Genomic DNA, 13129 nt, shown 5'->3' on the forward strand with positions numbered 1-13129 from the left:
TTGTGCGTGGCTCGGCACCGCATACGCGTCCAAGCATGCGCATGCGGCCGACAGTGCTCCTTTGGCACAGCGCGAAGATAGCGAGCTCGGCAAAGCACCTGGTACGCTTTCGGCCTTTTATACGCCAAGTGCGGTCAGGCGTATAATCGTACATCACGAGAGTGATGAGTGGTCACTCGCGAGAGTGACCGTATTCCCGAAAGTTTCAGCACTCGAGGACACTGCCGCGTAGCGCACAGCGGCGCCGTGACACAGAGCCGCGAGAAAAGGAAACAGTTGTCAGCCGCACACGCTGCGATTTCGCGTCAGAAAATTCGCCGCTCACCTTCGAACACGTGTGTCCAGCTTCTTACCTTGACGGGGCGCCGGCGTTAAGTAAGGCGAAGTTACTTAAGGCACTCGAACCCACGATCTTCGGTGGGAGAAAACAAGCAATAAGATGTAAGAAGACATTGGAATGAAAATGTCAAGTGATATCTCGTGAACAGACAGACTTTCGCTTTCATCCTCTTTAGCGTATGCTAAAGTGACTGTCAATTCTTTAGGGCATCAGAGTGGAGGATCTCCATAATCGCATCGCCGGTTATAAACGTGGTAGTGTGTATAAGCGTGACTGGATGAGGACGAAGAAAGAAACAGATACACAGACACAGCGCTTCTTACTTAGTTTCAAAGAGCAGGCCATGCGCCTGGCAGATTCTGGTTACCCGATGCGTATGCTAAATTCTGTCGCGGAGGGCTTAAGCAAGAAGTGCAAAAACGCGTCGAATGCAAGCAGCGCCAATGCTAGAGCAAAGAAAGTTGCTGTGGTACCATACATTCATTGCATTTCACATAATCTCAGAAGAATAGCCGCGAAATCTGGAGTAGACGTGGTTTTCTCTGCCCCTGAGCGTCTACAGGAGCTATGCAAACAGGTTAACACAGAGAATAACAAAAGGCATGCATTTTCTACCCAACATCGCAAACAATTTGTAACCTGTACTCATAACGTTGTCTATGCCATCCCACTTTCATGTGGAAGAACGTGTACTGGTCAAACCGGCAAATGCATCAACGAGAGATTAAAAGAGCATCAATATAACGTCACTAAGGTAATCTCGGGTCATTTGGGCATTCACTGCCGAGATTGTTCCTGCAAGCCCATGTTTGCAAGCACTTCCATTCTGTATAAGGCTCATAGCAGGATGACGAGAGAGATTGTAGAAGCCTACGAGATTGTAAAATTAGAGCAAAAGTGCGTAAGCAAGCCTTCGGTGTCACTATCGGAAAAGAAGATACGATTCCTCGGTTTATCTTTGTGACCATTGTAGTACATGTTTTTTCCCTTGCCTTGCACACGTGTTCGGTTCAATGAAATGCACCACTCAATGTTCTTTTTTTGCTGTTACGTTTGTTTCCACTCGCAAGGTATATATTTATCGATGCGTGCGAAAATAAAATCTATATGTTTAAAGTGAAGCGCTGTGTCTGTGTATGTGTTTCTTTCTTCGTCCTCGTCCAGTCGCGCTTATACACACCACCATGGATTCTAACCAACTAGCCCGCCAACGTGTTTTAACCAAGGTTATAAACACTTATGAGGGGGGCGGGCAAGCCATTGCCGCCATGGCACCTGCACAGCGAACCCACATGTACAGCCCACTAACTCACTCGTTCTCTCTCTCTCTCCACGCACACTCTCGCTCTCTTTCTATTGTTCGAAGCTTGCACAATGGGGCATGAATCCTTCGTGAAAAACACGGCGGTGGAAAACACAAGTACCGGCTTCTCGTACAGTAAAATTAATTTCAGTGTAACTAGTTTGCTTCTATCGCAATATCATATATAGACGCAGCGCTGACGAAATACCGTGTATAGTATTATTATTATTTGCAAGAAAGCTTAAGCTGCAGATGCGTCTTCTTTCCGACTCATTTCAGAATTGTGGCGAGGACTTGGAAGGTTGGCGAGGAATCCCATCTACATGTTCAGACTTTTTTATTCCATAGCAGGGTATATAGTCGCGGGTGGCATGTCGACCACTGTTTCACGCTACATGGAGAAGCAGTTCGCAATTACAGCGTCTTTTTCCAGTCTAATGACCGGTGAGTAACTAAACCATCTACTCATTGTAACGTCTCACGACAGACGTAGCGCGTTTCGTCCTTGGGCTCTGGAGATTCCTGGAGATATGGCCCGCGATCTGAACAGCTATAAGGGTCGGTGGGGAACAGGGTAGGTGTAATGAATAGGAAACCTTATAGAAGCAACGTTAAGAGATAAGAAGAGCACAGCACGGATTTGTAAGCAATTGAAACGCCCTAATATTCTCGTGGAGATTATATTATTATTATTATTATTATTATTATTATTATTATTATTATTATTATTATTATTGAATGCCCCTATTACGGTTATTAAATAGGGGTGGGCTTGCTTTATGAAAAAAGATGTCATCGGTATTTAGCAGCCCTGAAATGCGCTACTTGAAAGTAGTGCAAATGTTCTTCGTGCAGATCATTCAAGTTCCTTGCTGCCTGGATGAAGAAGGACAGGCCTCAGATGTGAAGGAGTACGCGAGGGTGGTGGTAGTAAGGTTTTTTTTTAGGTGACAGATTTGCGAACAGTGACAAGGGACAGGCAAGAATTCAGAGTTGTCGTAGATAATCAGACCGACATAGTAAGCGTTGTGTTCATTCATTTCAGTAAATAAGTAGCATAATTGGTCACACAAAGAAAACAGTGTAAATTTATATCATAATTCTAAATTATGGACATTAGCTGAGACACATTGCCGGCTGTAGAAATGAACGTTATGTAATTATAAATACATCTGGTCGCACAATTTCTAATAGACTTGAATGAAGTAGAAATGCTACACTGATCAAAGTTTAAAACTACGCATTTCAAACTACAGTTTGAGTTGTACGATTGTCGAGCATGAAAGTGCTTTTTCAGAAGGTGGAGCGGATTTTAAAGGGGCATGTAAGTCACCAAGGACACGGTTAGCCTAGTTACTGATTTTCATTATGTCTTCTGACTTGAAATATTAAGGGCTATACGAATGCCTTGACTTAATTAGCAACCACAGAAATTACTGCTCTTTAATAACTTAGCTAAAACAGGAGTGAGACCGATGTTGGTGGAAAAACAGGACTATAGAAAAGTTGTGTTAACACGCAGAAACATTAACCGCATTTATTACCATTCTTCAGTGATATACATTCAAGTAAAGAATAACAACTTCAGGGATGTTCTTGACGAGGCAGTAGGCAGCGCAATCAGTGAACAACCGTATGTAGGAAGAAATTATGGTTGGACCCTCATTTATATTAAACGTAGGAGAGGACGAATAACGGTGCCTTGTGGAACACCGCAGAGTACAGGACAAGCAGAGGAGTGGTTGTTAGAGGTGAACGTAAACTGACTGCAAATCAGGCAGGAAGCTACATTACCGGTTATAAATGAGTGGATCACGATTTGAACACGAAAATTTTAGGTGGAACTGTTATGGTGGACTTGGGCAGGTCACTGTGTAGAACATACAAGCGGTAGTCTCTTAGGGTAATAGAACAGCTGCGAAGGGAACTGAAACATTGAAAAAAAAATGGCACACAATTAGGTAAATTAACGAGACTGAGGAATTAGATCACACAACAGCATGGAACTGAGTGAACCAACGAAGAAGAGATAAATGAAGATTGTGGGCAGAGGCCTTAGTTCTGCAGTAGGCTTATAGGTTGTTGACGATAACAGTGACGTTGATAATTGGCCTCATTCTCCATGCTTGAATAAACGTGGCCAGGTTAGACAAACTGCAACTTGGTAGTTAACTTCTCTGCTTGAAAGCATACTTCAGACATGCAGTCGGTAATGCTATGTACTTTGTGGAAAACATTAAAAACCGTAGTCAGCAAACCAGAAGTTAAAGTTAAATTATGGGGTTTTACGTGCCAAAACCCCGATCTGATCATGAGGCACGCCATAGTGGGGGACTGCGCAATTTCGCACTACCTGGGAGTATTTAACGGGTGCCTAGATCTAAGTACACGGGTGCTTTCGCATTTCGCCTCCTTCGAAACGTGGCCGCCATGGCGGGGATTCGATCGCGATACCTCGTGCTTAGCCCAACACAATAGCCACTAAGCAACCATGGCGGTTGAAAATGGAAGTTGCGCAGCGTGTATCATTTGCGCCCCGCAGGGTCAGCCGCATTTGGAAACTTTTGAGCCGTGTGAAGTCCCGTGTTTGCTGTTAAAAGAAAAGGTCGCTGTGCACCGTTTCGTGATGGAGACAAAGAACTAAACAAAACGTCCAGAATTTCCACGAAGGCGGTGGTCTGATGAAATTAATTCCTGGCTACGATAGCCGCCACGACCCGCCGTGGTTGCTCAGTGACTATGGTGTTGGGCTTCTGAGCACGAGGTCGCGGGATCGAATCCCGGCCACGGCGGCCGCATTCCGATAGGGGCGAAATGCGAAAACATCCGTGTGCTTAGATTTAGGTGCACGTTAAAGAACCCCAGGTGGCCGAAATTTCCTGAGTCCTCCACTACGGCGTGCTTCATAATCAGAAAGGGGTGTTGGCACGTAAAACACCATAAGTTAACAGCCGCCACGGCAAGGCGACGGCGTTGGTGTTCCCCAGATACCTCATTTATGATGGGCATGGGAATACCGAAATACCGGTGCCTACCGAACGTCACGAAATGCGTCTTCAGTGCGCGTCTCGCGAGATGTTATCCTAGCCAGTGAACCTAGTTATCCTAGTCGTGTTATCCTAGTCGTGAACCGGTCGTGCGGACGACCGCGTGTACGTTAGAGGTTTGGAGACGTTGACCGTTTTTCCTTACATCCTGTATTCTGCCACGCCCGCGCCGCGGCTTACCATCGTGCCAGGGCGACATAACATCAAGAGCAATAACAGGCTCGAGAAGATGGTCAGTGCATCGCATTCATTCATGACATGGCACTTGAAACCGCGTGTGAGATGCTGCTAGTTGAAGTCGCACTGGAAATTACGAAGACTGACATTTCCGATGACGCGTAACGAGGAGAAGTTGCTGTGTGTGGTCATAATGAAGTGCAGCGCACAGGACCAAAAGATATACATGCGCATTGAATCTACTCAAATTTACGTTCATTTTTGTCACCTTGAAAGGGACGCCACATATCACATCAAAACGTTTGCGCCATTGTTTTACGTTTGCGTTCAGCACGTTACAATCCCAAATCACTGCATTTGAGTTGTCAGCATTAGATTTGCGTAAACAGTAAAGAAAGCTTCGCTGTATCAACAATCCCCATATATCCGCGAGACATTTGTCGAATAACGCCTCTCTCAAGCTTTCATTGCTGAACCTGTAATTGGAATTGTGAGCGCGATAGCAATTATGTGAACGCGAAAGTGCTCGACACGAAAGAAAGGAAAACAGCCCCATATAAGTAACGTTACCAATCCAACACGGTCAGGTCTCCCGGACTATGCTTACTCGTTCCCATGCAGGTATTTCCGGTATCTTTTCCAACGTGATCGGCATCTTCCTGGGCAGCGCGTTCGTGCACTTACTGAAGCCATCTCCAAGGGCAGTGGGCTTGGAGATGTCGACCGTGACCATCTTCAACGCTCTCTTGTATCTTTTACTCATGGGCATCCGCTGCGACTCGATAAACTACCCGCTAACTCACGCTGGGGCAGACGGGTGAGCACTATATAGGTCACCCTGTATTAACGCGACAGCGTTAAGGAGCTCGTGTCGCAGAAAAGCCGTTGTCGTTGGCGTCGGTGTCGGCGTTGGCGGCGTTGGCCGTGAGAGATAAATCCCAGCAGGCACTTCACGAATAAAAAACAACTTGCAAGTGGGAATCGAACCAGGGTCTCTGGAGTGTTGTTTAACAAGTGGAAGAAGATGCCAAAACTTGCATTCTGAACTGAATTCTATGGTTTTACTTTTACGTCCGAAACGCACGATTTCATTGTGAGGCACCATAGTGGGGGACTCCGGCCTATTTTCGACCTCCAAGGGAACATCAATGCAGCCTCTAGGCACGGGACACGGGTGTTCTTACACTTCGCTCCCATCGAAATGCGGCCGCCGCGTCCGTTATTTGACCCTCTATTCCATTGCCCCCTTCCCTTTAAAGAGGGATAAATGAAGTTTTTCATCATCCTGCGACCTCGTCCTCTCCAGGGAAGCAAAACAGACGCTAAGCCACTGTGGCAAGTGAGATGCCAAAAGTACGTCAGGATGTTGTAATGTGCAATGTAACTTTCTGAAATAACATGAGTTTTACTGATCTCGAGAAAGAGAGCTTCCCCAAATCGATGGTCTTGTGTAAACATGGGAGGGAAATGGAGTCACGGCTCCGAAGATAACGAGTTCTAGTTGTGGTTTACATCCATGCCGCTCTTCTGCGGCGCAACCGGTTCCGCATTTCCAACAAAAGTGGTGGTGCCAATTTTACATCGTGCTTATGGTATTTTCTCGTGATGGAAGCTGTGAGCTCGCTACTAGCTCACGCATTAAAAAAAAAGAATCCAACAGCTTTTTATGGCTTCATCACCCACGTTCGCGGTGGTCGGCGGGAATCGAACTTTTACCGACCATACAGAGATGCCGATGGAAAAGGCGCGTGCTCTAGTGCTACGACTGAGCTGTAGAGTACATGTGCCGCTGAAGGCCATGCAATATAGCTATTTGAGACGCACGGCCTATCGCGGGAGAGACTTGGGGTGTTTGAAGGTGTAGATGCTGTCCTAGATCGCGCTAGAAGGACAACACTCTCCTCCTGTCACCTTCTCCCCCCCGTGGAAGCTATGAAAGAGGACTCCGGCGGTCGGAGAGGAGTACGGTAGGCGCCTTCGAAGATGGCGCCCGCGCCACTAGAGACAACACAAAGTGACGAATCGGTTTACAAACAAACCTCGTTATAACGAAACCGGATATAACGAAATAATTAATATAACAACGTAAGTGAAATTCCTCTTGAAATCTTCATAAAGATTCATAGTACAGCACAGGCAATATTTGATATAAAGAAGTAGGTAATTTTTGCTGCCCCTTCATCTTACCTATAACGAGGTTTTACTGTATAATATGCATAGCCACCATACTTCCGATAAGCATGTGCTGGTTTACGGCTCTGTTCTTTAGGGGACTACAAAAGAAAACTACAAAAGCTCCCTGAATATCGTCACGGAAGCAAGCATACCCCTTCAAGTGCGACATTCTTCTAATAAAGTGAATAGATTCCTAGTAACGCCCCGTTATTCGCTTGTATTAGCAATCATCGTCGATGGTTTCCGCACAGTTGTTAAGGAGAAATTCTCCCTACATTATTTTTCTCGCTTTAGCGCTACTGTATTGCAGCCATGTTTCTACTAACGTATCCAAAAGAAAGAAAAAAACGCACCTCTTAGTTTTTTTTTTATTTCCGTTTTCACCCAAAGGCTTACTATTCGCAATGAGTGCAACGAAAAGTGTGATTGCCCAACGACAGTCTATAAGCCGGTCTGCGACCAAGCGACACAAACGGAATACTTCTCAGCATGCTTTGCCGGCTGCCCGCCCAGCGACGCGAATGAGACGGTGAGGCGCACCTTGCTATTTTTTTTTTCTAAGTTGTTGCGACGGAGCGAAATAAACGCCACTTACATACAAACGAGGGATCGAAATCACGCTGCCCCCGTGAAACACTTGCCATCAAAATGGGTGCAGGCGTCCCTCGGCCGGACAGTCGGCTTTGTTTAGGGATATTGTTTAGGGAAGTTGGAGAAGTATGAGAGAGGCCTTTGCCCTGCAGTGGGTGTAGCCAGGATGATGATGATGATGATGATGATGATGATGATGATGATGATGAATTAACCTGGGGAAGGAGTCCGCCTTAACACGAATCCTGTCGAACTCTATTGGCACAACAAAACACTGAAAAAGAGGCCACTCACATGGCGGCAATTACTCATTTGGCATTGCAAAACATTTATTACTCCTCCCAACCCGGGTAAACCCGGGTTGGCAGGACCTCGAGTCGGAGAGAGACAACCCTGTCCAAGCGCTGATGTCCGGCAATGGCCGAGCACCATGCTTGGAGCGCGCTGGTACCTATTTGAACGGCCGGTACTACCCGGCGGCAGCTCTAGTCTGCTTCCCACAGCCGCGGCGGATGCTCTGCACCAAGGCTTGTGAGTTGGGGTGCATACGGCTGGGCACTGCCCAGTCACGATCTGCAGCTTACCTCTACTCGCGAAGATAAAAGTGCAAAATCATCGCATTCTACCGACACTCACATGTGGGGCAGATGCTTAGAGATTAACAAAGACAAACAGCTTGAGAAGAAGTTCCTAACCGCGCAACGAGCGATGGAACATAAATATTTAGACCTAACTATAGGAAAACTGACTCGCCATCCCGGCCCTGCTAAAGTGGTTGTCCAGCGAAGCTGTTGAAAACTATCCCTACAACTACTGAATTGGGGGTGGGGGGGTGCAATGTTTTATTGCTCAATTCCTCCTCCTGCGCGTCAGTCGGCCAAAGCAAAAAGTGCACGTGCGGACTTCCCCTGTGCTGGAATTCCACGGCAACACGGCCAGCGGCAATACGGTCAGCGGCAGCACACCGCCGCTGGTCGTATTGCCATTTCTTTTCCCTTTGCCGTTCCTCGTATTCACGCTGCTCCTTGGGAGTGCAAACTACGTGTTGCCTACCCATAGCGGGGCTGCAACAACAATGAAATCCGTTGCTAGGCTGGTTATTTTACATATGACAGGCCAGTGATGTCACTACTACTGCCACAAGCTGCCATCGCCGCGGCAGCTTGCGTAACACTAATCTTTAATGGTGGAGAGCGCTAAGCGCTCCGCGTGGTTATCAGGAGAACCTTATCGCTAATGATATACAGTCCAGCCCACATATAACGAACTTGATCGTCACGTGGCATTTGTTCGTTGTATCCAAAGTTCGTACTAAGTGGACCAGCTATAATACGGGAAAAAAGAGCAAGCGAGACGAAAGTTCACTTTTTTTTTAAAAAAAGTCCGTGATGCATGTCTGCTTCTTCAAAGCTGATCGCATCACTGCCGTTTCTAATTTTTCCAGCGTGGTAATATGTTCATCGCCAAGGCCTCTGCTGCACACGAGTTCCTTAAGCGACGCGATGTAACCGATCGCGGTTGAAGCGTTCACAGCAACCGGCGGTAGCGCAGCATTCTCGTCATCGTCCTCGTCGGTCTCTGGGCAGTCAGGAAGGGCTCGCACTTCATGCACAATAGCTTCGTCAGTGCATGGCTCCGCAATGTCGGCGTCGTCATCAGCAGAAACGAAATCGTCCCAGGCAACGTCAGGTCCGGCCAGCTGCGTGTCAACGACGCGTTGCCACAAGTCCTCGTGCGACCGGCCTTCCGGTGGGTGATCTATGGCGTCCTCGGTGCCTGAGCCCATAAAACCCGCCTTGCGGAAGCAATTTTCTATGCACTCCGCGGTGAGTTCCATCCATCCAAGCACCGCCGGCTCGGCCAACTACAGGGGCCCGACAGCTTCGCGTTCGCTCTAACCGAGTGTTGAGGCCACAACAATTCGTTCTATGTGAGACACTGTGCCATTGCCCCAATATATATTTTGACGGTAGCACCGCCCTCGTTCGTGCTAAGCGAGCGTTCGTTATATCTGCGGCTGTTATAAGTGGGCTGGACTGTAATTTGGACGCTTGTTTTGTGCTTCTTTATTGAAAGGAATGCTGCAATGTATGCTGTATGCGTGATACCAAAGTATGTATTCACTTTTCGCTTCAATCGTTGAAAGTTCTTTTCTTTATTTGTGACTCAAGGTAAATTTTTTCATGAGTACGACGCAGAGAAAAAATTGCCCATGGAGTAGCGCAAACCAGGGTTCAATGAATCCGTGAGTACGTTACAGAAACGTAATGCTTCACTCACGAGAATCAATTAAGTAAATCATTGATTTCATTATGTCAGGTACTCGCAGAACGCGCATCTGCACCAGATTTGCGAGAGTAGGAACCAGAAAGTGAAAAACACGGAAAAACATTCTTCACGTCTTCTCCTGACGACAAGGTTTCTAGTCTACCCAACCTGACAGGGTTAAACATAACTGCCGATGTCGAGTAGTTAGTGCTATAACATCCTTATCGCACCGGCAACGTTGTCGAACTTGTCGATCTCACCGAAATCGTCTGTCAGGCTTTATGTGCCGTTACCGGGGTGGGAGGGGGGGGGGGGGGGGCGTGTATTTGCAAGACGGAACAGTTGAAAGAGAGCGCGAGAGTTCGCGTGTTTGAGAGCAGCCTCATAATATGTCGCACATCATGTTTAGTTATCACTCAGCTGCGAACGACTGACCAGCCGAAACGGCGCGAAATGTTTTGGTAGAACAGATCACTGTAAGAAAAAAGTTCGTTCAGCAATAAGAGTGCGTATTCGCAGTAATTCGATTCATAATGCTGCCACTAGCGCGATGACTGCTCTCGGTTGTGCTACAATTTCTCGATATGCACAAAGGCAATAAGGGGATGAATAGGTGCTTCATTCCTATGCTGCGGAAAAATATTTTTGAGCCATCAGCTTGGGTTTCATTTTAGTTAACTTATGGCAGTTGCTGATATTATTTCATTCGTAGTAGTTGTCTACAGTGACGACAGCGTAACATGTGACGGCGTAGGGAACGCAGCCTTGTTACTTAAATGTCTTGGCGTACTGCCGCTTCGAATATCAATTGCTACATAAATACCAATGACTGCGTGAAGAAATGAAGGGTTTAGCTGTCACAGCTTGTTAACGCGTTTCGCTCCAAAACAAACAAAAATAATAGAAGAGAAAGAAACATTTTAAGTCAATTTCCGCAGGAGTTCCAAGAATGCCAATGTCTGAGCCCAGCACACCCTGCGCACAAGTACAACAATCAGACCGTTGCCAATACAAGATGCAAGCCTAATTGCAAATGCCCCCTTGTGCTGTTTACGGCGCTATTCTTCCTCGTCAACGTACTTCAAGGAACGACCATCGTTGGAACAACCCTGCTTCTTCTCAGGTGCGCCTCTGCACCACAGTTCCTACTATAGCGCAAACGTGCTCAACGACGACAGCGTGGGCATGGACGCGAGACATTGCATGGTGCAAGTGTGAGCGTGTGGCATAGGCCTGGTCGGGCATACTGCCGAACTAAAGTGGTTGCTAGATGCATCGCATTTCTGACATTCTACATGATGACGATGATGATGACGCTAATTGGCATCTTCTTTAAAACGGGGCGGAGACAAATAGTCACCTAGCCTGCTTGATTTAATCAAGTCTTGCTACATCTGTCGCTATCTAGCCTTTTGTCCATCTGATTTCGAGTTTAACTGGCAATTTCAAACCTCTCTCACTATATTGCATACCATTAACTGTGGTTCCAACGACTCCGGTTCTATGAATCTCGTCCCTGTTTGCTAGCGGCACGAGCATCGAGTGACACTCTTGTTTCTTGCGCAGCATTTCCGGTTCGCCTCCTGAGATGACCGGGGACGAAATTCAAAATAAATCAGAAAAGGATAAAATAGTATAGTACAAAATTCACGGGTTTCATTCGAGATATCATATCAGGGCATCAGGTTAGTTACAAGTTGAGTGACTAAAGTGTCTGGAATAATTAGAAATCACTGATTACCGCACACCCGAGCACAGAATCGTTGACTTTTGAGACCTGCTACGTCAGCACGACATTGGCGAAATTCCTGGAAGCCTGGAAGTAAAAAGGGGAGTAATGACGTCCCTAATGACGTCCCACACAAAATGGTGTCATGATATTTAACTCACTAATTAATGGGAAACAGCTGCCTGGCACAGATTGAACAACTGGCTAGCAGAGAGGAAGTGACTTCACTCTCTCATCTCTCTCTCTCCCGGCGATCAATTACTCGCTCGCTTGCTCGCAACAGCTGCGCGTGCGCGCTCGTCGCATGCTCTGACGTCAGCACAGGAGAGGGCACGCAAGGTGCGCTTCAGGCGCCGCTCACTAGGGGGCTATGCACCGCCTGGTGGCGCTAGGTGGCGCTGGCTGCGCTTCCTCCTCGCCCTCTCTCGCTCCTCGCCCAAATATCACGCCAGGGTAAATGGATAGCCTCACGGCTATACATACCACTCTAGGCTACTCGACCTGCCCCAACCATCTGGCTCCTGCTGGATCACCGCACCCTGGCCTTTCACCAGATCACCACTCCTACCGAACCCACTGGGCCCTTCCTGCCGGACTGCTCAGCCGCTGCAATGGCGACACTTTAACCCTCTACTCTCCTATCTCCTTTGCTCCCACTATCCCCCCCTCCCCCTGTTGACGCTGAGTCGTGCTGCCGCAAGGGCTGCAGAAAACAGCGTCAACCTTTCCTTATCCCTTCAAGAACCACTTCTCTCAGGGTAAAGACGTTAGCGCGCTTGACTTAAACCGACGTCGAGGTGCGAGTGCCACCAAGATACACCTATCTCAGAGATTAGAGTCGCCTACCATTGTTTTGTTTTCACCATTACTCTAGTCGTCTCTTGAACAGTTCATCCCTTCCACTTTCTTTAAATCCGAGCGCTTATGGAACGTGGACACTCTCTAGGGGGTCTCTCTGGGTGAATATCTTGGCATTCCATTACGATGTGCAGAGTCATTCCCAGGCCTATTTTTTTATTTGCAGTACAGACATGTCTCATCCAGTTGCATATTTATTCCGGTATGTCTTATCTCCTCAGGCAGTCAGTTCAGGCATCAAATAGCAAGGCACTACGCCCCCCCCCCCCCTCTTGCGTTATCATACAGTTTCCCTTCTGTCTTCTCTCTTGTAATTCTTGTAAATCTCCGTGTGTGTGTTTTTTTAAAATTCTATCCTTCACGTCCTTGTTTACCGTCTCTCTTTCTCTCACTTTCCTTTTTTCCCCTGCATTGGGGACCCGTTAGAGACCCCTTGGTGGTGAAGATTAATCCAGAGGTCCTACTACGGTGTGCCTCATAATCAGATCCTAGTTTCGACACGTAAAACCCCAGAATTCAATTCGTTTTACTTTTCGTCACTCCTGGTTGTATATTTACGTTTTCAATTACCCCGTACTTGATTGACAAGTTTCATTACGTGTCCAAACGTATGACGTACAGACGTTTAGAGACCTTAGCCG

The 13129-nt window shown here is 47.2% G+C and overlaps 2 protein-coding genes across 5 annotated transcripts in view; one reads left to right on the forward strand and one right to left on the reverse strand.

The window, feature by feature from the left end:
• LOC135906383 (solute carrier organic anion transporter family member 74D-like) overlaps positions 1-13129 on the reverse strand; it is a 243897-nt gene that overhangs the window by 192744 nt on the left and 38024 nt on the right. The window lies entirely within an intron of this gene.
• Positions 1-13129, forward strand: part of LOC135906427 (solute carrier organic anion transporter family member 74D-like) — a 33613-nt gene that overhangs the window by 5637 nt on the left and 14847 nt on the right. For 2 of the 3 annotated variants that reach the window (XM_065437811.1, XM_065437812.1), the window contains exons 4-7: positions 1923-2087; positions 5489-5684; positions 7433-7571; positions 10840-11024. In XM_065437811.1, coding sequence (XP_065293883.1) covers positions 1923-2087; positions 5489-5684; positions 7433-7571; positions 10840-11024 — 685 coding nt within the window. The remainder of the gene's footprint in view (positions 1-1922; positions 2088-5488; positions 5685-7432; positions 7572-10839; positions 11025-13129) is intronic. The other variant, XM_065437813.1, reaches the window with a different exon arrangement.

This window comes from Dermacentor albipictus, chromosome 5 (assembly GCF_038994185.2).
Source record: "Dermacentor albipictus isolate Rhodes 1998 colony chromosome 5, USDA_Dalb.pri_finalv2, whole genome shotgun sequence".
In the NCBI taxonomy this organism is placed as follows: Eukaryota; Metazoa; Arthropoda; class Arachnida; order Ixodida; family Ixodidae; genus Dermacentor; species Dermacentor albipictus.